At 37.7% G+C, this 25,202-nt stretch overlaps 1 protein-coding gene across 1 annotated transcript in view; it reads left to right on the forward strand.

The window, feature by feature from the left end:
- LOC127645600 (glypican-5-like) overlaps positions 1-23,501 on the forward strand; it is a 223,718-nt gene extending 200,217 nt beyond the window's left edge. The window contains exon 8 of the mRNA XM_052129262.1: positions 20,455-23,501. Within this exon, the coding sequence (XP_051985222.1) occupies positions 20,455-20,609 (155 nt within the window). The 3' untranslated portion in view covers positions 20,610-23,501. The remainder of the gene's footprint in view (positions 1-20,454) is intronic.
- Positions 23,502-25,202: the final 1,701 nt, after the last annotated feature.

Here is a 25,202-nt window from a genome sequence, read left to right on the forward strand (position 1 = left end):
TGAGGTCATGAACACATTAATTAGTTTTTCGGCATCAGCAAAAGAGAGCATGTGCTGCAATATTTCTTAGGTGGAAGAATGCTGTTCTACAAACATTGGTAATTTGATTTTCAAAGGACAGACTGGTATCAAATATAACACCTAAGTGCTTCGCTGTTAATGATGATGTAACAGTACATCCATCAAGAGTCAAATTATATTGTAGTCCCTCCCTCTGTTTTGTCAGAATTGAGTAGAAGGAAATTTCTGGCCATCCAATCATTTATTTAATTGATACACTCTGCTAATTTAGAGAATTGTGAAATCTCATCAGGTTTTGAAGAAATATAAAGTTGTGTATCGTCGGCATAGCAGTGGAAACTTATTCCACGATTCCTGATAATATCTCCCAGGGGAAGCATATACATGGAGAAATGCAGAGGCCCTAAAACTGATCCCTGTGGCACTCCATATTTTACTAATTCCTCATTTACATAGACAAAGTGGTAGCGGTCTGCTAAATATCACCTAAATCATGCTAATGCAACTCCACATATGCCAACAAAATGCTTTAGACTATTCAAGATAATGTTGTGATCTATCGTGTCGAATGCAGCACTAAGATCTAAAAGCACTAGAAGAGAAATGCAGCCGCGATCAGATGATAAGAGCAAGTCATTTGTAACTCTGATAAGTGCAGTCTCTGTACTGTGATGAGGCCTAAATCCTGACTGAAATTCTTCTTTTTACTTTTTCTAGTATTTTTGACATAAACTGGAGATTTCAAATCGGTCTATAATTAGCCAGTTCTCCAGGATCAAGTTGTGGCTTCTTAATAAGCAGGTTTATAACTGCCATATTAAAGCTTCTTGGGACATGTCCTAAGCATAGCGAGGAGTTAATAATATTAAGAAGAGGTTCTGAAATTACAGGAGATACTGCTTTTAAGAGCTACCCAAAACATTTGAACCAAGTTAAACAATTTAAAGGCAATGCTACCAAACAATAAGAAATTGTATGTAAACGTCTGACCCACTGGGAATGTGATGAAAGAAAATAAAGCTGAAATAAATAATTCTCTCTACTATTATTCTGACATTTCACATTCTTAAAATAAAGTAGTGATCCTAACTTACCTAAGACAGGGAATTTTTTCTACGATTAAATGTCAGGAATTGTGAATTTAAATGTATTTGGTATGTAAACTTCTGACTTCAACTGCGTGTGTGTGTATGTGTATATATATATATATATATATATATATATAGAGAGAGAGAGAGAGAGAGAGAGAGAGAGAGAGAGAGAGAGAGAGATGCAGTTTTGGCCAAAAATATTGGTACCCTTGGTAAATATGAGCAAAGAAGGCTGTGAAAAATAAGACTTATCCATTTGATCTTTCATTCAAAATATTCTCAAAAATATATCTTCAAATGGATATCAAACAATTGCAAACACAACACAAGCTTTATCAAAAAACTATTTTTTGGTCAAATATATGTGTCACAACAATTATTGGCACCCTTTCAATAATTTGTGCAACCTCACTTTGCCAAGATAATAGCTCTTAGTCTTCTCCCATAATGCCTAATGAGGTTGGAGAACACATAGCAAGGCATCTGAGACATTTCTTCATAGAGAATCTCTCTAGATCCTGACAAATTCTGGTTCATACTGGTGGACTCTCCTCTTCAGTTCACCCCACAGGTTTTCAGTGTGGTTCTGGTCAGGGTACTGGGATAGCCATGGCAGAACCTTTATTTTGTGGTCAGTGAGACATTTTTTTAATGTTATATTTAATGTTTTTTTGATCATTGTCCTGCTGGAAGATCCATCCATGGCCCATTTTATGCTTTCTGGTAGAGGCAGTCAGATTTAGATTTTTTTATCTGTTGGTATTTGATAAAGTCCATGATGTCATGTATCCGAACAAGATGTCCAGAACCACTGGCATAAAAACTGCCCCACAACTTAAAAAAATCCACCAACTTATTTAACCGTGGGCATGGGGTACTTTTTCATATGGCTACCTCTCTGAGTGCGCCAAACCCATCTCTGGCGTTTGCTGCAAAAAAGCTCTATTTTTGTTTTATCTGACCATAGAATGCTGTCCCATTTGAAGTTCCTGTAGTGTCTGCAAAACTGAAGATGCTGGAGTTTGTTGTTGGATGAGAGCAGAGGCTTTTTTTCTTGAAACCCTCCCTAACAACTTGTGGTGATGTAGGTGACGTCTGATTGTAGTTTTGGAGACTTTCTGACCCCAAGACCCAAAATATTTCTGCAAAACTCCAGCTGTGATCCTTGGAGAATTTTTGCCGCACATCATAACTATATTCGTTGGTCTTACCCATTGTGGTGGATGACTAAGGGAATTTGTCCTGTGTGTTACCTCATATTTATACCCATGTGAAAGTCATGGCTGAACAATTTCACGTTCCTAGTCACCCAGGACTAGACCCCCCCCCTCCCCCCATTTAAATTAGTTTACTTCAATAAAGGTTCGATTTTTGTGAATGTTTTGAATGAAAAATCAAAAGGATAAACAATAATGACACACAGCCTTATTACAGTCTTATTTGCTAATATTTACCAAGGGTGCCAATAATTTTGTCCACAACTATATACCCCTACACCCCTAATATACAGTGAAGAAAATAAGTATTTGAACACCCTGCTATTTTGCAAGTTCTCCCACTTAGAAATCATGGAGGGGTCTGAAATTGTCATCGTAGGTGCATGTCCACTATGAGAGACATAATCTAAAAAAAAAAATCCAGAAATCACAATGTATGATTTTTTAACTATTTATTTGCATGATACAGCTGCAAATAAGTATTTGAACACCTGAGAAAATCAATGTTAATGTTTGGTACAGTAGCCTTTGTTTGCAATTACAGAGGTCAACCGTTTCCTGTAGTTTTTCACCAGGTTTGCACACACTGCAGGAGGGATTTTGGCCCACTCCTCCACACAGATCTTCTCTAGATCAGTCAGGTTTCTGGGCTGTCGCTGAGAAACACGGAGTTTGAGCTCCCTCCAAAGATTCTCTATTGGGTTTAGGTCTGGAGACTGGCTAGGCAACGCCATAACCTTGATATGCTTCTTACAGAGCCACTCCTTGGTTATCCTGGCTGTGTGCTTCGGGTCATTGTCATGTTGGAAGACCAAGCCTCGACCCATCTTCAATGCTCTAACTGAGGGAAGGAGGTTGTTCCCCAAAATCTCGCAATACATGGCCCCGGTCATCCTCTCCTTAATACAGTGCAGTCAGCCCTGTCCCATGTGCAGAAAAACACCCCTAAAGCATGATGCTACCACCCCCATGCTTCACAGTAGGGATGGTGTTCTTGGGATGGTACTCATCATTCTTCTTCCTCCAAACACGGTTAGTGGAATTATGACCAAAAAGTTCTATTTTGGTCTCATCTGACCACATGACTTTCTCCCATGACTCCTCTGGATCATCCAAATGGTCATTGGCAAACTTAAGACGGGCCTTGACATGTGCTGGTTTAAGCAGGGGAACCTTCCGTGCCATGCATGATTTCAAACCATGACGTCTTAGTGTATTACCAAAAGTAACCTTGGAAACGGTGGTCACAGCTCTTTTCAGGTCATTGACCAGCTCCTCCCGTGTAGTTCTGGGCTGATTTCTCACCTTTCTTAGGATCATTGAGACCCCACAAGGTGAGATCTTGCATGGGGCCCCAGTCCGAGGGAGATTGACAGTCATGTTTAGCTTCTTCCATTTTCTAATGATTGCTATATATATATATATATATATATTCACACTACCTTTCAAAAGTTTGGGGTCACTTGCCTGAAATGTTGCTCACGATCTTTTGATCTGAAGGCGTATGCTTAAATGTTTGAAATTAGTTTTGTAGACAAAAATATAATTGTGCCACCATATTAATTTATTTAATTACAAAACTATATTACAAAATTAGAATAAATTACCAGGAAAGTACAGATGATAAAATTATGATTAGCCTTTATAAAGATATAAATGTATCAACATTTGCAGAGCAATATTTCAGCAGAACATTCCACCAGTCACAAACTTCGAGAACACAATTATTTCTTGGCTGAAAAGTTACAAGAACAAAATAAATGTTGAACATTGTATCTCAAAAGGAGGACTACTTAAAGAAATAATTCACACAAAAATGAAAATTATACTCACCCTCATGCCATCTGTCTATGACTTTCTTTCTTCAGAACACAAATTAAGATTATTATTATCAGCTCTGTAGGTCCATTCAATGTAAGTGAAGGGGTGCCAAAATGTTTATGCTCCAAAAAGCACATAAAAGCAGCATAAAAGTAATACATTCAACTCCAGTGGTTTAATCCATGCCTTCAGAAATTATATGACAGGTGTTGGAGAGAAAAAGGTCAATATTTAAGTCAATTTTTGCTAGAAATTCTTCTCTCTGCCCATTGGGTGGCGATATGCATGAAGAATGTGATTCATCAAAAACACAAGAAGAAGAAATTGAAAGTTAAAGTGGAGATTGACTGGGCAAGGAGGATAATTAGTAAAAACTGAATTAAATATTGATCTATTTCTCACCACATCTATCATATCACTTCTGAAGACATGGCTTAAACCACTGGAGTCACATGGATTAGACTTCTTTTATGATGGTTTATGTGATTTGTTGAGCTTCACTATTTTAGCACCAATTCACTTTCATTGTATGGACCAAAAGAGCTTGACATGCATGCTAACCATGTGCTTATATACACTGAACTTTTGAAACTCTCCTTATAAAATTTAAAACCAATACTTAAACTTTCTGAAAACATCAATATTGTGTAATATCATCTCTCGTTTGAGGTAGTGTGATGGGTGTTTAGTGCATTAATACCTGAAAAATGAGAACGATGAGAGCGGGAATAACTCATACGCGATGCTTCACCAATGGCACTTTATCTCGAATGAAGCGCATTGCTAGTGTTTTCTCTGTGCATACCTGTGGCGACGCGGGCACGCAGTTGCTTAAAGGAACAACTAATCACTTGCACACGCAACAGAACATTATATAAAACATACACTCCTATGAATAATGAATATAATCAATTTTAGTAGTTACTGTTTATAATTTGAATTACCAAAGAAATTGTATAAACTCAATAACATTAATTACTGTATCTCTATACATTTATACACTACACAAATTCTGTAATTAATTATTTACCTCTGTAAATACCTTTGAATACACAATAATGCATTGTTTCAGTATACCACATTAACACATATTCTTGGAAGTGTGTCCTTTTTGTGAGAAAATTACTCAACACTTAAAAGTTTTGTCTAGTGTTTGAACAAAAGAGATATCTCTATTCAATGGTTGTGCATAATTGTGCTGATGGTTTAAAAGCACAAGCGTTGTTTGCTGCAAAAGGTGTCGTGATGCACTGCTTTGGCTCTGCTCACGCAATATTTTTGCATACTATGTAAAACAGGTGTAAGCATTTGGTATGTTCCCCTTTTGCTTTCATGAAACCATGCACTCGGGCTGACATGGACTCCACAAGTTTGTGCTAAACCTAACGATCCGTGTTATTCAGCATGATGTGAGAATATTCAAAAGAGCATCTTGTAATGGAAGCAAGAAACACTGAAGGAGTTAACATGGTAAGTGAAGATGATTTGCTTATTTTATTTGGTACCTAGAGGTACAGCAGTTTTATGTTTTAAATTATGAATCCCAGATTTTTTGTGGTCTTCAGCTGTCTACATACACAGCCGATTCTGGGTGTGTTTGGATGAATACACACCTACAGTACATGCTTTGGTCATGCCCTCTATTGTCTTTCTCTGTTTCCTGCCTGCTTGTTTGGATATACGATAAACTGCCAAACATCACACAGCCTTCTGAAGTCAAGCCACTATTCTTTGTGTCTTTAAGTGTGTATGTGGGGGTGTTGTTTTTTGACCTCTGTTCGTGGTTCAGTCCTCCTACATGCAGCTCTGACCAAGTCTGACCACATCCCTATGGAGAGGTCTGTGGTGACTGCTTGCATTTACAGAAGTCATCATGAATAAAAAAATATTTTTAACACACAAACACAGGCAAACAGGCGATCGTTCACAGAAATCTATAAGAGCTTGTGCAGCTTCATATGTCTTGATGTTTGGAGATCAGATATGCCTCTAAATCTACTGTATCTTAGAGGAATGGTTCACCCAAAAAATTAAAATTGTGAAAACTATGAGTCTGTTAGAAAAGATTGTTCACATTCACATGCAAGAGACTGTGACAAAGCTTCTAATACAGCGCAACGGATGTCAATATGGGATGCGAGCGAGTGAGCATCAGCCAAAACAATGACGTAACGTACAAAGACACTGAACGTGATCCACCGGCATAATGCTGACAGATGAGGTAGCATAATTAAAATTACACAGTTATAATTGTTTTACTACAAACTTTAAGACTAAATCAAAACTACATACCATAGCATACTAATACACACACACTTCTTACTACTGAACTATACCAGACAGTTTACTGTTGCACTATATTGTATGTTTGGATGTCATATATGGAAGCGGAGCGTAGTTCCAGCGGGAAGACCAGCAGGTGTACATCATCACATCATTAGCTGGGTAATTCCTAGCCAATCGCACGTAAGCCATTGCTTTATAAGTCTGCTGACAATCTATCACATTGCTGTTTCGGTGTGTGCTAACACTGCAACCTCCACCACCAGTTGAGCCCTGTCCCGCAGGGGGTAGGCTCCTCGCCCCTGCCTCCTTTCTCCGGCAGGACATGACGGTTCTGGGTACAACTCCCTCGGACTGCTGGACGTGGCCTACGCCAAAGAGAGAGACATTACCTCCCGTTTTACATCTATCAAATAAATGGCATCTCAAACTTCACTCAAGCCTGCGTGTCTTCCCGATAGAAGTTGTATTACGATCAAGACACCAGCGTAATTGCTTAAATTGATCCTGTATACCTGACTTTTAGTATAAATAGAAGATCGTTGAAATGATTTGAAAGTTACGAAGCAGGGTAGCTTGCAATTCATCAGCGTTAGCAGGCAAGATCAAGTTAGCTAAAATTACACAGATCAGTCCTTATGGCACTATATTTCACATGTTTGCAGTTATGTAAGATTACCTGTCCAATAATAAGAACGCCAATTCAGGGTCGGTTTTGATCCCCAAAACCGAACGAAGGTCCCCCAAGGAATCAAATGCCCTGCCGATGTTCACTCTTGTTTTCACTTAACCATGATCACGTTCCCGCTTAGCCAGATGGGATTCAGTAAATAATTTTTTATTTTTTTTGGCTTACTCTGAGTTTGTGTAGGAGTCGGTGTTGTGCTGGGAGCCGGACGTTTGCTGGATTCCATCTCTAAGATAGCATTACCTAGTGTTACAGACAGTTGTTGCTCTCCGGAGTGCGCATAAATGTCACATCCTTTAGATTTTCCCAGCAAAATCATGAAAATTGCATGAAAATCAGTCTACAGGCTTTAACAGGCAATCTAGGAAGTCCGGGAAGGGCTCATTTTTGAAGTTGAATTACAAGCCATTCACACATTGGCAAAAAAGGTGAATATTACATGAAAAGTGTTACATATTGCACCTTTAAAGATGTGAAGTCTTGTTTACAGGGTCCAAGCTACTACAAAGGCATGTTCGAGGAGAGAAGAAGTCATTGGATTAGCCAAAGTTTGCAAGGTTCATGGTATGGCATCTTTGAAACATATTTAAGAGTTTTGTTTGAGACATTTAATTTCAAGGAAACAAGATATCCAAGAGGGATCTTACATCTGTTGATTAAACAACTTCATACTTTGATAATGTAGTGGAAAATGTAATTTGTGTCACCTTTACATATCTGTCCTCATCTCTTTATCTCCTCTACTATTTCTCTGGCCTTTATATTGCTGGTAGTGAATGCTCTTTACCAGAGTGAGAGGGAGGTCACTCTTTTAATGCAGATTGCCAGACAACAGAAGGTCAAACTCCCATTTAAATGGTCACGAGGCTGCAGTCTGTGAACTGAATAACCAAATCCGTGTGAAATATGCTCATTATAGCTCGAAAGGACAGTCACTGATGGCTAACACCTTCACACCTCTTCATCAGAGCTTCTGTTATTGTCTTCAATTCAGAATCACTCACAGGGTTTAAAAGTAGAAAATTTATTTTTACTAACTAAATGAGAGATCCTTAATCACATATTCAATGTTCCTGCAGGTTAACTAAGAGAGCATGGCTCTAGCAATACCAAGGTCATAGGTTTTAGTCCATGTCCTATTTAAGTGTTATGGTATACTTTTGAAACCAACATGATCACATGGGATGTCAGCATGTTGTTTCCGTGAGTTGCTGTACCCTAGGATTGTCCTCATTATGCCGACTCAACGACAAGTGGCATCTTCTATTAGACATTTTTGCATAGGCTCTAGCGTGTTTACCTTCCTCTTTGGCACGAGAGGTAGTGCATCATATTTTAAAAAAATACAAATAAAAGTTTAAGTCAAATATTTTCAATGGTAATTGACAGCATACAGTTTCTGTAAATAATCGGGAATATTACCCAATTACTTCATAACTTAATTACTTCATAGGTTATTGAATAGACAATTGGTACGTGAAAGGTGCACTCAGTAATTTATTACCCATTAAAACAATTTATGAATAAAGACATTTTAAAACACGAGTATAAAACCATGAGCACTCACATGAGATGAGGATTCTAGTTGTATCAGTAACCTTATTAAAGCTGTTTTATTTTACAGGGTACAGGGGTGACTCATGGGGGCTGCCATTTTACTGTAGAATCACATGACCAGCTGAATACTACTTGCTTAATCTCAGTAACCGTCTTGTTATTGGACACTTTCACTCTTGGATTAATCATGACTGATTGTGAATAGTGAATTTTAACAATAGCATCTATATCAGAAATCTATTGATTTTGAATGATGCTTTATCCACACCACTAGGTCTCACTGTAAGTTCAAGATGACACAAGCAAAAATGTACTAAGTGCACCTATAAGAAATAGTTTAATTACATTTTTGGGTTATTTTTGAATTTGCACATATTTACTGGTTTGCAAACACTCCTCATGGATGCTGTCCACTTTGTCATGTGATAATTGGGGTTCTTCAGGGAGGGCTGTCTTATTGATTGCATGAATGCTGGACCATCTTAAGTATGGCCCCTGTAGTGTGCAGAAGATTTCTGTTAATATTTGAACTTTAGAGATCAGAAAACTGGGTCAAATGAAGGAATTGTGAAAATAGAAAGCAACAGAAACTGACCTGACCATTAATGTCTGTGTTGGAATAAAGGAATAGTTCACCCAAAAATGAAAATTCTCTCATCATTTACTCACCTCATGCCATCCCAGATGCCTATGACTTTCTTTCTTCAGCAGAACACAAACAAAGATTTTTAGAAAAATATCTCAGCTGTGTACGTGAAAAAAAGGAGAAACACAGGTAAGATTTAATTCTAGAATCAATCCAAAAGAAGGACATAAATGGCAAATCTTCATTACAATTTTTTTTTTTTTTTTAAATGGATCCTTTTCGTTAAGGTCAATATGAATTCAAAATTGACCCTTCTTACTTTTGTAATGAATGTTCCTGGTTTTATTTTGCCTCATTTTTATAATTTAAAAAAAGTACATTTTATCATACTGTATTTATGTAATAATTTAATTGATTAACATGTATTAACATTTCCATTAATTGCATTGGCTCAACAAAACATTTTAAAATGGAATTTGAAATTAAGGATTTTCTGAGTGTGTGTGTGTGTTCATTTACCTTGAACAGTTTTGTTCTTGGTTTATGAAGATGAGGGCATGTCACACCTTCTGTCCATGTTGGCATCTGCTTAATTTGCCTTCTACCAAGTCACAGATGAATGTGCTTCAGAATAAAACAGCTTTTAATGTCAACAAAAAAAAAAAAAAATAGGAAACGTTTTCTCTCTTATAACAGTTGATCAGCTTATTTATTTTGCCATTGCATCTATGCACAATTATATGGTCAGTTGTATTTTATTATTTGCATGTAGCACTGTTTTGCCTTCTTGTCTACATTTCTTAGTGTTAGAGAGAGAGAGAGAGAGAGAGAGAGAGAGAGAGAGAGAGAGAGAGAGAGAGAGAGATCATGTTACTCTTTCCCATCATCTGATGAGCATAATCCTTCCCAGTATGTCACGTGAGGGAACAACGACGTTATTTAACAACTATGAGTTTATTGAACAAACTGCATGAGCTCCACATTTCAGTGAACTTAGAATATGTTTTGCAGTTTGCAGTACTCAATCTGCAGCTCCATTGGCTTGGGGATAATAAGGACTTGAGGTTGTGTGGTGAAAATCATAGTCTGTACTGAACTGCTGAAATGAGGTGAACTGTGTGCAATTGTCAGATACAAGCTCCCTGTAAATTCCCCAGGGATTCTTACAGACATGCACTTCAGTCTGCTGATAACATGAAAGCTGGATGGTGTCTGAAGGTGGGCTATTTCGATGTCACGCAAGTAGTAATCTACAACTATCAAGTAAGTTTTACCATTCAACTCGCAGAAATCTGCTGCAATTTTGCACCAGGGACCAGCAGGCAAAGGGGAAGTGATTAAAGTTGATATCCTTTGTGTGGGTTTGTGGGCCCTACAAAAGGTGCACATTGAGACCCTTCTGTTAATGTAATTACCTATTGCAGGCCACCAAACTAACATATTTGCCCTCTGACGGCACTTGGAGAGACCTTGATGCCCTTCATGAATTCGGCTTAACATCTCCTCCCTCATTGACTCAGTAATGACAATCCAGCCCATTGACAAAAGACAAGGAAGCCCTAGCAGTGTGATAGCTACTCAGCTGGAAGGGTATATACTTTGGCCAACCCTTGCTGAAAAAGCTTATCACTGCCTGGAGATCTGCATCTTCCTCTGTGACCTCTCTAATGAAATCTAGCTTTGATTGTGACACCTCTTTAGATGTAACGACTGCTTCAACATATGCCTTCACCTCATCCTCCATCTCTGAGTGGCAGTGCCCTCTCAGCGGATTCAAAGAATGTTTGTCTGCCACCACGAAACATTTATCAGGGACATGCACTGCTTTCATATTGAATTTACTCATTAGTAACCGCTGACACCGCAATGGGGCATGATAAATATCATAGAAGTTAATGAGTGGGACCAAAGGTTTGTGGATTGTTTGCAAGCAAAATTCATCCAAGCCTTGAAGGTAGCGGGCGAACCGCTCGCATGCCCACACACCTGCCAGGCATTCCTTTTCGATTTGGGAGCATCTGCGCACCACTTCAGTCGACTGCACATGCTGCATCAGCATGAACTTGAAGCAAGGCAGATCCTAACCCAAAACTACTTGCATCTGCACTGACCATAGTGGGGTTCTCGGGATCGTAATATGCAAGAGCAGGAGCTGAGGCCAACTTGCACCTTACTTTGTTCACAGCCTGCTCGTGGACGTCTGTCCAAAGCCAGATTGCATCCTTCTTCAGTAGAGCTGTAACTGTCTGGAGCTCCATGGAAACCTCTGGCACAAATTTGCCTCATTTCATTCCTAGAATTTGCCTAAGATCTGTCACATTAGTGACTTCAGAGATTATCCCTAAGTACCGCATTCACTTAAGCTCCTGTTCTACCTTCAGCAACAGGGGAAAGGGAATTCTACGAGGGCTGGCCAGACTATAAGGAGTGGCATCTGACTTAAGATCAATTTTCACTGGTTCACATTTGAGCAAGCCAATGTCTCCATAGACATCATCGTGGTCTGTGACTTCATCCACACTCTGTACTAGGCCCATCTTACGAGCAGTGCTTCAACTGAGCAAATGGTCCATCTACAACAAAAACACAAACTTCTCACTTTTATACTGGTTTTGACCAGTGGAGGGCGCCCTTGTGAGCTCTCTTATGTAGAGCGTGACACGATGGTGATGTCGGCCCCAGTATCAATTTTGAACTTGACTGACCTGCCCATTATAAGCAGAGTAAACCAACTGTCCTCAGAAGCAGACTCATTCATTACAGACCCGAGGAAAAACGCATCACAAGTCTCAGTGTCAAACACTACCAGATCTTTTACATTTTTCGTTTTACATGCAATGGCAAAATGTCCTAACTTATTGCATCTCCTACATCACTTATTTCGTGCAGGGCAATTATTCTCTGTTTGTGCGATTACAGTGCATGCAGTCTATGGCTTGTTTCCTCTCACAACTCTTTTCCTTATTTGGTGGTCCTTATAACGTGTTTCGTGCCTTTCTGGTGTCTGTGATGTACTGCACTAATTTAGGCATCCACTCCCCCACTCGCATTTTGGGTTTTAATGAGCTCAGACTGCTGTGCAATCTCGACCGCTTTGTCCAAAGTCAGTTCAGGTTCCATTTGTAACCTTTGGGAAATGTCACAATCTGCCATCCCTATGACGAATCTGTCCCTTATTTCCTCCTCTTTGCTTGCACCGAACTCGCAGTATTCAGCCAATTTATAGAGGCATCTCACAAAAGCCTCAACAGTCTCTCCCGATCTCTGTGTGCACTGGTGAAAACATGCCCTCTCATGTATAACATTTCTCAGGGGAACGAAATGTTCATTAAATTTGCCAACAAAAATCATAATTATTTGCATGCGAAGCTCCGGCAAATATGTACGATCCGAATATCGCTTCGGCATCTTTACCCATTGCATAAAGCAGGGAATTGACATGTACTCCAACGCTATCCTTGTTCAGCTTCATTGCGATGCAAAACATGGAGAACAGCTGGATCCATGCAGGCCAGGTCGCAGGCTGTGCGATGTCGAAAGCCTCTGGTGCATTTAACTTGGACATTATACCACTCAAAACAAGGTGAACTTGGTCGTGGGTGCAGCGTACACTTCTGACTGCATGCCACATGAGGGAACAACAACGTTATTTAACAACTATGCGTTTATTGAACATAATGCAAGAACTGTATAAATCCCCACTGCCCATTTCCCCGGGTTCCCAAGATATGGGTGGAGTCCCCGCCAATACAGGTACAATTTGATTGGCCAACATAATAAGGCTGGTTTCACACACAGTCTGAGTCAGAAATGCACCAATGCTCTCTTTCTCTCTGTCTGTCTCTCCTACCATAACACCACACTGCTAAATCAACTTACAATCAGTGAGGCTGTAGGTCACCCCAGTGAGTCTAAATCAGATTTATAAAACAGAGACCTCCGAAATCCCATTTGTTCAGCTCAATCTGAAGTGTTCCAGTGTAGAAAAAAAAAACTTGCACTTTCTACTTTCTTATTTTTCAAGATGTTTAACCAAATGCAATTGTAAGCTCTCTCTCTCTCTGCCTTTTTTTATAATTTTTTTTTATTTTCTAGTCATTGCAAATGAGTACCCTCCCAATGTGGCTTAGTTTAGCAAAGTCTGTAGCACATGCCGTTTTGGTTACATGGCAAATGATAGGAGCTTAAGAAATTCTTTCCTACTGACTTACTGACTCATAAGTGAATCCAGGTTTTGTCGGACGTAAACTGCCCTACAAAGCCAATTCGCAGTAACTACGGCAAAACTGACAGAAAGTTAGCTGTTTTTTTGGGGGGTTTTTTGCATTCTTTTGCTCATTAACTGCAATCTTGTTGAATGTCATACATATTTGTATGATGGTCACATGCTCCTTTTATATGCATGGGAAATGTGATTCTAATCAGGATTTGGAATTACGTGTCATTAAATTAAGTCTTATTAATCATTTTCATTACTTACATATCTAGGATTAACATTGATTGTGTCGGCTCACACTTCACTTCTACCGGTCGATTTTGAAAAAATTATTTTATTTATTGAAACATGAAAAAATTAAACCAAAAATATTTATAAATTCAAGTTGCACTACAAACCAAATTAAAATATAATCAAAATAAGGAAATGGTAAAATAAATCATACCAAATCCAAACATTTTACTCTCTCCAACTTATTCCATCGGCCACTATTGCAATGACTTAAACATCATCTACGAGTGAAGAACAATACCAATACAAATTAGATAATAAATGACTTTGTAAATATAAACATCATAAAAATATTTGAAAAATAAACCATCGTAACAAAATTTCATAAAATGTTATTTAGTCATCTTTAATAAAATTATATATTTATTAATTACATTTCATTAAACCTCATACAATTACGTTTTTTGGAATTTTGTTATGAAATAGTCCAAAAATTTTTTTAGTGTGGCAGTACTGTCATTATTGCATAAAAAAAATATATATATATTTGTTTTATGCAATATATATATATATATATATATATATATATATATATATATATATATATATATATATATATATGTAAATAAATAAAGGAGGGGATTTGTGTTCATTTTGCCTTGAATGCTGGTTTTGTCAGTGTGGACTGCAAGTGTTTTAGGTGCCAGCAGGTGTTTTGATTTTTGTTGTTTTATTATGAAGCTTATTGAGTCATGTATTAGCTTTTCCGCTGTGTGCAAACCAGACGATGCAGCACTGAAAGCTCTCGAGAGATTTGTAGTTTTGCTTCTCTGTCTAGAAACAGCTGAAAATTAGCCACTTGTGCAGACAGTCTGGGTCTATTTCAGTAAAACTGTAAATAGTGCAGCTATTTTTGTGCCATGTTTATGAGCGCTGTAAGATCAACAAGTGTTTATTTTAGGGTTAAACACGTGCTGCAGGATTAAGAGCAATAAACAGCAGTCCAGAGAGCTGGTGCACAGCTAATAAATGGTTTCTAAAATATGAAAGAAACTTCAAGAATGTGTGTGTGTGTGTGTGTGTGTGTGTGTGTGTGTGTGTGTGTGTGTGTGTGTGTGTGTGTGTTTGCTTTAATGGCAATACAAAGTGTGTTTTGTAGACATTTGAACATGTGCTTGCTGTACCTACAGTAACTAAAAGTAACCATAAAAGTAACCATGCTTTTAATTTAACTGCATGTTCAGTAGCCGGCCAGTAGTTTAGCAGTTTTCATAATAGTGAAGCATTTTAACTTTTCTAGTAGCGTTATAATTATTACTTACGAAAAGTAGTGGCGTAGCATGAAGAAATGCAGCCATACAACTAAACAACTGGAGCAACTATCAAACACACTTATACAAAAACCTGGTTCGCTGATTCGTTTGATTCATTTGAGAAAATATTTAGTTAAGTTCTCATTATTTCAGTGTTTTCTTACCATATAAATGAGGATGTATGATTTTTATTTAGTGTGAAACCATTTGTTCCAGTTTTACAAAGTCTCATGCAGACATTTCATAATTCTCCACTTGGCTTGAACGAAAAGGTACAACTTTTATTCATTAAATTTGAAATAGCCTCCTATCTAACACTTTATTTTAGTTTATTTTGGAAACATTTCTGAAATTGTTTTGTTACTCATTCCATATGTATTGCTGCAATACAGATGACTAATGTACATCAATAACCCGTAATACTCTTCCCTTGGTTATAGCAGTGACTTTATTAAAATCATGGTTAGGGTTTGGGTAAGGTGTTAGGCTATATAGTTAGGTTATAGGGTTAGTTCACCCAAAAATGAAATTATCTCATCATTTACTCACCCTCATGCCATCCTAGATGTTTTTGACTTTCTTTCTTCAGCAGAACACAAACAAAGATTTTTAGAAGAATATCTAACTTGTAGTATATCTTACTATGTAGTATGTCTTTACTACGAAAAGGAAGCTTTCTGTCATTCAACAACTTTTAATTATGCATAGCTTGTAGCTTGACAAGGTACATGCAAGCTAAAGAAAACTTTGAAAGACTTTTTCCTTGCATGAAGGTCTGTGTTGAAATTGTGTGTGGGTTTCCTGCTAATTGATGACTAATTGGCAAGTCTTACTCTCACACTCTCGACAGAGACAAACATAACATTTACACAAGTACACCAAGACAACAAATTTTCCCACACCAAAAATCTGCCAGATAAGCCTGGCACCTTCTTGGTGCACAGCATGAAATCTGTGTACGTGAATGCTAAACTTAAGCATTAGACGGAAACAGGTCTGAAATATAATGGAGAGTATTCCAGAAATTTCAGAGATGGTGACTCATAATGTGACTGTAATCGCTTTGGATGATGGTAATTATATTCTCAGAGAGCATTGCTGTGATTGAGAATGTCAGTATAATGATTGTGAGTTGATACCTTTATTACAATAAAAGTGAGTTTTGACAGAGGCAGAATTTGTTTTTGGTGCAGTGAGATCACGGATGCTTTTGGCATGAACATTGTTTTCCATCCCACACATAGAGCTTACTGTTTGTCTCCTTCATCAGAGCTGGAAAAAGTCTATATAAATCATATTTAAAATACACTAATGTGTTTGCTGGCGTGGATGAAGTGTTTTTAAGGGTTGACTGAATGATTTGACGATGAAATAAACTGTTGACACAGGAGGACAGAGACTTATTGTGAAATCAACATGTGTGTTCCCACATGTCCATCTGTACTTATGAGTGTATGGAACATCTTGCACTTTAAACACCACAAAGTGTCATTTTCTATTGTCTTCTCTGTTGATTTGAGTTCCTCCACACCTCTCAAAACAAGCATGGCTCTTTATGGCAGAACAATTACAGTTATTCTCACCAAGGATCGTCCAATTGTTCATTGTTCTGAAGAACAACAAAAGCATTAGGCTGTTGCTGAAGGAGTTGTGAGCCACTCTGAGACTCTGGAATACCGGATCGGGGCATCTCACAATGTAATGGGCATAACAGTTTAACAGGATTGTTCTGTCACTTTGGTGCCTGGTGTCCATTAGCAAGTTGTGATTTCTTACACCCTTTCTTTGGTTCAAGACATCCTTTTCCCTTTCTGTGGTCATTGAAATGTGAACTGAACGTAGGCAAGACAGTAGACTGAGTTATTAGTGATTTATTAGAATTACTAGAGAATAAGATTCGTAAAAACAGATCTCCTGTGTCTTGCTGCATTAATTCTGCCATTATTTTATGCTCATATAAGAATAATTATGTTATTAACTGTTTATTACATATTAATAACAGTGTTATGAACATTGAAAGTGACACTTAATGGCAGTTTCTTTGTAAAAACCCTGCAGTCATATTATGTGTACTGCATTGTGTCTATCAAAATGTCCATATTCGCTAGAGAGCAAAGCCTGACAGTGTTGATTTGGTGTAGATCACAGCTTAATCTCTTTTAATCCACCGTCAAGACACACTGAACACACAGAAAACATTGATAAATCACTTCGATCCAGACAGAAATAGAGAAAAGGGAATATACATGGCTACAGGAACACAAAACAGGTTAGAAAATAAGTGAAAGTAGGGATGGGAATAGCAAAAAATCTAACAATTCCTCATTTCAATTCTGGTTCCCTAACAGTTCTATTAAAGGGATAGTTCTAGCCAACTGGCCCCCATCTTCACTCAGATCTTCAATAGATCACTGGAGCAGTGTGAAGTCCCATGCTGCTTCAAACACTCAATTATTATCCCTGTCCTTAAGAAACCAAAAATCACAGGACTTAATGACTACAGACCTGTCGCCCTGACATCTGTGGTCATTAAATAATTTGAGAGACTGGTGTTGGCCCACCTGAGGGACATCACTGGACCCTTTCCTGATCCCCTTCAATTTGCCTATCGAGCAAACAGGTCTGTGGATGATGCAGTCAACATGGGATTGCATCATGTCCTGCAACATCTGGACAGACATAGGCAAAGATCCTTTTTGTGGACTTCAGCTCAGCTTTCAACACCATCATCCCAGCTATTCTCCGGACTAAGTTAAACCAACTCCTTATTCCCATGTCTGTCTGTCAGTAGATTACCAGCTTTCTGACGGACAGGCAGCAGCTTGTGAGACAGGGAAAATTCACTTCCAGCACCTGTACCATCAGCACTGGTGCCCCCCAGGGATGTGTGCTCTCCCCACTACTCTTCTCCCTTTACACCAATGACTGCACCACCAAGGGTCCTTCAGTCAAGCTCCTGAAGATTGCAGACGACACCACTGTCATCGGCCTCACCCGAGATGATGATGAGTCTGCATATAGAAAGGAGGTTGAACGGCTGGCTCACTGGTGCAATCATAACAACCTGGAGCTCAAAACGGTGGAGATGATTGTGGACTTGGGGAACACCCCTCACCATTCTAAACAGCACTGTGGCAGCAGTGGTGTCATTCAGGTTCCTGGGCACTACCATCTCACAGGACCTGAAGTGGGAGACACACATTGACTCCATTGTGAAAAAGGCCCAGCGGAGGTTGTACTTCCTTCACCAGATGAAGAAGTTCTACCTGCCACAGGTGCTGCTGATACAGTTCTACTCAGCAGTCATTGAGTCTGTCATCTGCACTTCAATAAATGTCTGGTTCGGTGCAGCTATGAAATCAGACATCAGAAGACTACAGAGGAAAGTTCGGACTGCTGAGAGGATTATTGGTTGCTCCTTGCCCCTCCCTTCAAGAACTATACACTTACAGAGAGAGGAAAAAGGCTGGTAAAAATCACTCTGGACCCCATTCACCCAGCCCGTTACCTTTTTGAACTGTTGCCTTCTGGACGGCGCTTCAGAGCTCTGAGCACAAGAACCGTCAGACACAGGAACAGTTTTTTCCTTCAGGCTATCCATCTCATGAACAGTTAAAGCCACCCCATTAAGCAAGAATTATGTGCAATAGACAGTTTTAGTCTATTTATATTATCCAACACATCCACTTATGCCATTACATACATTGCTCTGTACATAATATACTGTATTTTGTTCTTTATATAACAGAGTTTTATCAGATTTGCACTACGTGTGTGTGTATGTGGGTATGTACGTATATGTATAATTATTTATTTTTATTATTCTTTTCTTTTCTTTTTTTTAATCATCTATGTCTTGCTGCTGTTTTTGTATTGTTGTGCACTGGAAGCTCCTGTCACCAAGACAAATTCCTTGTATGTGTAAGCATACTTGTTAATAAAGCTGATTCTGATTCTGTTTCACCCAAAAATGAAAATTCTCTCATTTTTACTCACCCTTATGCCATCCCAGATGTGTATGACTTTCTTTCATCTGCTGAACACAAATGAAGATTTGAGAAGAATATCTCAGCTCTGTAGGTCTATGCAATATAAGTGAATGGGTGCCAACCTTTTGAAGCTCCAAAATCCACTTAAGGGCAACATAAAAGTACTCTGGGTGACTCTGGTGGTTAAATCCATATCATCTGATAGGTGTGAGTGAGAAACAGATCAATATTAAGTCCTTTTTTACTCCACTTTCTCCTTCTCTTTTTGGTGATAAACATATCACCCCCTATTGGCCAGGGAGGAGAATTTATGATAAGAAATTTCATAAATATTGATGTGTTTCTCACCCACACCTATTGTGTATTAACACATGGATTTAACCACTGGAGTCATGTGGATTACTTTTATGATGCTTTTATGTGGATTTTGGAGCTTCAAAATTTGGCACCCATTCTCTTGCATTGTGAGGACCTACAGAGCAGAGATATTCTTCTAAAATACATAATTTATGTTCTGCAGAAGAAAGAAAGTCATACACATCTGGATGCCAGGAGTGTGAGTAAATTATGAGAGATTTTTAATTTTTGGGTGAACTATCACCCAAGATTTGTAATACATTCTTGCTTGTGAGGTATTGTTTGCATATAGTAATTAACATGCAGTAAAACATAATTTGTCATTAGTAGTATTAGCTATTGCTTTGAAAATGAAAATGTCTTCAATCGTAAGCAGCACTGAGGAGTTCTAGGGGGTTTAAAGTTATAGTCTTGTCACAGAAATAAAGTTGGATGATGTTGCATTACACCCCCACTTCTCATATTTATATCTGATTGGCTGTAATATGGTTTGAATTTCAACAGTGAGTCACCATGCAGGACAGTATGTGTCTGTGTGTGTGTGTGTGTGTGTGTGTGTGTGTGTGTGTGTGTGTGTGTGTGTGTGTGTGTGTGTGTGTGTGTGTGTGTGTGTGTGTGTGTGTGTGAGCGTGTATTTATCACTTTGTGGGGACCAAATGTCCCCATAAGGATAGTAAAACCCGAAATTTTTGACCTTGTGGGGACATTTTGTCAGTCCCCATGAGGAAAACAGCTTATAAATCATACTAAATTATGTTTTTGAAAATGTAAAAATGCAGAATGTTTTCTGTGATGGTTAGGTTTAGGGATAGGGTTAGGGTCATGGTGATAGAATATAAAGTTTGTACAGTATAAAATACATTATGTCTATGGAAAGTCCCCATAAAACATGGAAACACAACGTATGTGTGTGTGTGTGTGTGTGTGTGTGTGTGTGTGTGTATATGTGTGTGTGTGTGTGTGTGTGTGTGTGTGAATTAATGAATGTGTGTGTGTGTGTGTGTGTGTGTGTGCGCTTTTGCATAATAGGATGTTTGTTACTTAGGATGTTGCTCTCTCTCATTCTCTCCCTATCTGTTTCCAGCTCTGAAAGAACATGATATATCCAAAAAACTGACAGAGGTACCTTTCCACGAGTCGCCCATCATTCGAAGCAAACCTACATCTGGTGTTTCTCGTTCCATGGCCAGCATCATCAGCATCATCCTCACTCTGGGGCTACAGTTGTTCTTCATCTGAAAAGCCAAACACACACACAGATTACATACACACATGGCTAAATCTCATGAAGAAATGTGTGGAACATATTTCAACCCAAAATCCAAAGCAATTGTATAATGTTTTGAATAAAGCAAATGAACTCTATTTTTAGACTGTTCAGATTTTGTATTATTTTTGTATTTTTTTTTTGCATGTTGACATTTTTTTATTTGTATTATTTTCACAAATTAAACTTGCCTTGACATAACTACTGTGATGTGGAGAAAAGAAAAATCATTATATAACAGATTTTTTGCATTAAGGTAGCTCCCTGAGACACAATGTGCTGCATTGTCATAGAATTAACGTCACAATGCTAAAAACAAAAGATGTCTTAATTGTATTACAATAGCTCTTATTTTCTTTGTGCAACAAATGTTTGTTTTTTTATTTCATTTATTTATTTATTTTTATTTTGGGCTTGAAATATGATTCAGATATATTCTTCACAGCTTTCGTGAGAATCAATCACACAGTACCCAAGAACTCAAATTTTAAGGTTGTTTCTTATGTTCCCAGGCTTCTGTGACAGCCCCATTTTTTTGTGGAAGCCTCCAGCAAAGAAACTCACAGTGCTCCCTGGGGTTTAAATGTTAGCACTCTCTGCACATTCATATTATTAGAACAAAATTGTTATCATCACCGTCTCCGACTGAGGTATGCATGACGAAATATCTGCATCTGTGGAAACATCGCTCATGAGCAGTCAACAGAGAAGAAAATAAATAGATACTGTCTGCACAATCAGCAAGGGATATTACCATCACTCACACAAAAACACACACATACAGCATTGTTTATTGAATGAAACAGAACTATAAATGATATGCACATTGTAGTATGTATATAGTTTGGACTGCCGCTGAATTTATAGACAACGAATGTTTAAATGAAGTATTACACTACCTTTTGTTTTTATTAATTGTTTTGCAATTTAACAGGTCTTACCAAAATTCATCCCATCTGTACACTCACAGACACACAGTTAAGAATTTATCTTACAAAGTATTGACAATGCTCTATGGCATTGCTGTTACCTGCATGACTTTCTTGGCCTAAATGGCTTGAACCATCCATTTAATAGAATAGTTCATCCAAAAATGAAAATTCTCTCATCTTTTACTCACCTCCATGTTGTCGGTGGCGAGTAAAAGAATGTATGACATTCTTTTCTCATTGGAACACAAAAGGAGACGTTAGGCAGAATGTTAGCAGCAGTCACCATTCAGTGCATCTTTTTGAACGTCAATGAAAGTCAGAAATGACTGAGGCTAACATTCTGCCAACATCTCCTTTTTGGGTGCACTAGCCCTTTAATACTTTAAAAGTATTTTTTTATCCTCTGTTTACCACCCCAGAGCAAGAAAACCCACACATTTAACACATTTAACTTTAATATTGTACCATGTAGAGTACATTCTGTCATTTTGAATTTGAGCAAATGACATTTGAAATTGCACTAAACTTCTTTTATTCAAGTACAAAGTTACTTGAATAAACGGTTAAAGAGCCCGTGCCCCCCTCCCCCCCCCCAAAAAAAATAAAAAAAATAAATGCGGTACAGATTTTTCATGAATGTTCTGTAATATTTGATGAAAAAAAAAATTTAAAAAAAAAAAAAAAAGGGTTTAAAAGGCCGACAGATATGCAGAATGCCTTTCTTTTATATAAAAATGTACTTAAAGCAAAGCAATGCAAGAGATTAAGAGATACCAAATATTTTCTGTAATCGCTTCTTCAGCAGTCTGTTTGTAGCATCACAAGACACATTTCTATTGCCTATTGTATGTTAACATTTAAGAGTCAGTATTAAAACAATGCTACAGTTCTTATACAGAAGCAAAAGCATCTAATGAGTCTGTAAGCATTTTTATTTTTATTTAGAGCTGTTTTTTGTTGATGTTTCTGATTGCACATAATTTGCTATATTTGATTTATTTCTGTCATATCTATCTGAAATAGTTTCTACAGTGTTTTTATATTAATGATAACACATCTTCATACATTCTTAAACATTTGCAATTCAACCATTCAGCCTCATAAATATGCAAATTTAGAAGGTGGAAAGAAATAAAAAAGAATTCAATTTTAGTGAAGGGAATTCCCTAATATACAGTATAGGGAAAGGAATTAAAAACAAATGTCGGGGGAGTTATTTTAAACTACTATACAATTTAATATATTACATTTGTTAAAGAAATATAACAGTTTTCAAAAAACATTTTAGTAACCACAAAACTGAGACCACTGTAATGTATGCGCTCGTAAACAAACATTGCCTTCACCGGAATATGTAACCATAGCAACACTATGCTGCTCGCTTTGTTAAAATCAATATTGGTGGGTACATTGGCAAAACTTAAATCCTGTCATTATTTGTCTCTTTATGATAGATTTGCATATCTGAAGTACTGTATATCACACAAAAAACTTCTGTTATGTTCTGTTCAAAAGTTTGTTTAACTGACAAAGTTTAACAAGTTGTGCCTCAAAAAAGTATACCCCCCAAAAGTCATTGTATACTGTAATTTGCACACTGGACAAACACCCCGCAATTATGGAACTGTAACTAAACCATTTTGTATTTTTTTTTTTATGCAGTACAACTCTTGTTTCTTTTGATGGTTGTAAAATGAACTGGGATTACTTTTTGTTTGCTGTGTTTTGTTTTGTTTGTTTGATCGTTGTTTTGTTGATACAGTTGAACACTTACACGCTCAGTTCATGAAGCTACTGAAGACCCGTCAGATATACACAGTGCATATAAGAATTTGTGACAGTAAACCTTTCATGATGGAATTAAAATGATAAATCTCCACTGTTGGTTAAACTTAAAAAATAAAAAATATCCAACTTTGGTTTAATTGTTCACATGCAATTACAGATATTTCAAATGCATCTGGTACTTTGACCTTAAAATATGTATGTATGTATAAGTCAGGAATAATAGACGACGGACTGTTTTAATTATTGAAAAATAATGCACACCTGATGTGGTAATGCATTCTTAAACACACTGGATCAATAAGACCTTAAACCTTCCTCTCTCCCACTTACCCAGGGGTACACATACTCATGCAAAGATTAAATTCTCCACCATTCAATATGTGATGCAACAGGCTCGTTGTATCTGCTAATAATTTATTTGATGGAAATTTAGCTCAATAAGAGAATTAACAATTGTTTTGAGGAATATTCAAAGAATCAATGTTTACACATGATCAAAGACTTTGGCCAGCGATGAGTTTATTGAAACATAAGATTCATTCTTACAGTGATACTACATTCATTGCTATTGAGTATAATATCACAAATGGATTGAAATACTGTTTATGAGCATGTAGTTTAGGATTGACAGATCTCAAGGACCAATTGTCACAGTTTGTCTCCAATGTGTTCAAGGACTCTTATTTTGAAGTTTTCTCCAGCACTATTTTTCCCAGAATCCCCTGCCCTAATTACTTCTTCTGTTCATTGTCATCCCCACCTGTATTCCATTTACTCATTAGTTATATACCCTGTCATTAGTTATACATATATACTCTCTAGTTTTGTTCAGATTTGGTCAGTCCTTGAATGTTAATGTTTGAATGGTCATGATGGATGTGTTACATTAGCATGTTGATTAGTTTATTGTTAGCTTCTACTCCAGTGTTTGTTATATTCCAGCGTCTGTCCCGCTACTCTGATTCTCCATCTACCCTCATTACCCTCCTTCTCCAAAATAACTAATCTCCCAGTTTTCTCTCCGCACCTTGAGGGTTATGGCGGGAACTCCCAAGCCTTCCTCGGCCCCAGCTTCCATGAGTCCGTCCTCGCCCTCTGTCTCCAAGGCAACTCCACTCCATTGAACTCCCCTATATAATGTTTTTTTTTTTGGGGTGGGGGGGGCTCATCCTAGCCAGTTCCCTGCCACAGCTAGTAGTAGTGACCATGGTTAAATTCCCTGAGGTGTGCCTTTTGAGTCACCTTGGCTCCACTTCTAGGGAGAACAGCCACGGTACTAAATCATCCATTTATAGACAATTTGTCGAACTGTAGACAGATGAATACCTAAGCTCTTCGATATAACTTTGTAACCTTTTGAAGCTTTATGCAAAACAACAATTTTTGATCATAGGTCTTCTGAGATCTCTTTTTTGCAAGGCCATGTCAGCAGATGCTTCTTGTGAATAGCAAACTCAAAATATTTGAATGCTCTTTGTAAGTCAAAGTAGCTCTATTCCACACTTTCAATCTCGTTTCATTAATTGAATGCCTGGTTTGCCAACTCCTGTCTCTAATTAGCTTTTATTGACATCATTAGCCTAGGGGTCACATACTTTTTCCAACCTATACTATGAATATTTGAATGATGTATTCAATATGTACAAGAACAATGCAATAATTTGTGTTATTAGTTAAAACAGATTTTATTTTTTAATTGCTTGTTCATTATTGCTACTTAGGTGAAGATCAAGCCAGATTTTAAGACAAATTTATACATAAATGCAATTAATTCCTAAGGGTTCACATACTTTTTTTGTGCCACTGTATCTGTCAAAAGAAGAGAGAAAGGTAGAGCAAGAGGCA

This window comes from Xyrauchen texanus, chromosome 6, assembly GCF_025860055.1.
Source record: "Xyrauchen texanus isolate HMW12.3.18 chromosome 6, RBS_HiC_50CHRs, whole genome shotgun sequence".
Classification (NCBI taxonomy): Eukaryota; Metazoa; Chordata; class Actinopteri; order Cypriniformes; family Catostomidae; genus Xyrauchen; species Xyrauchen texanus.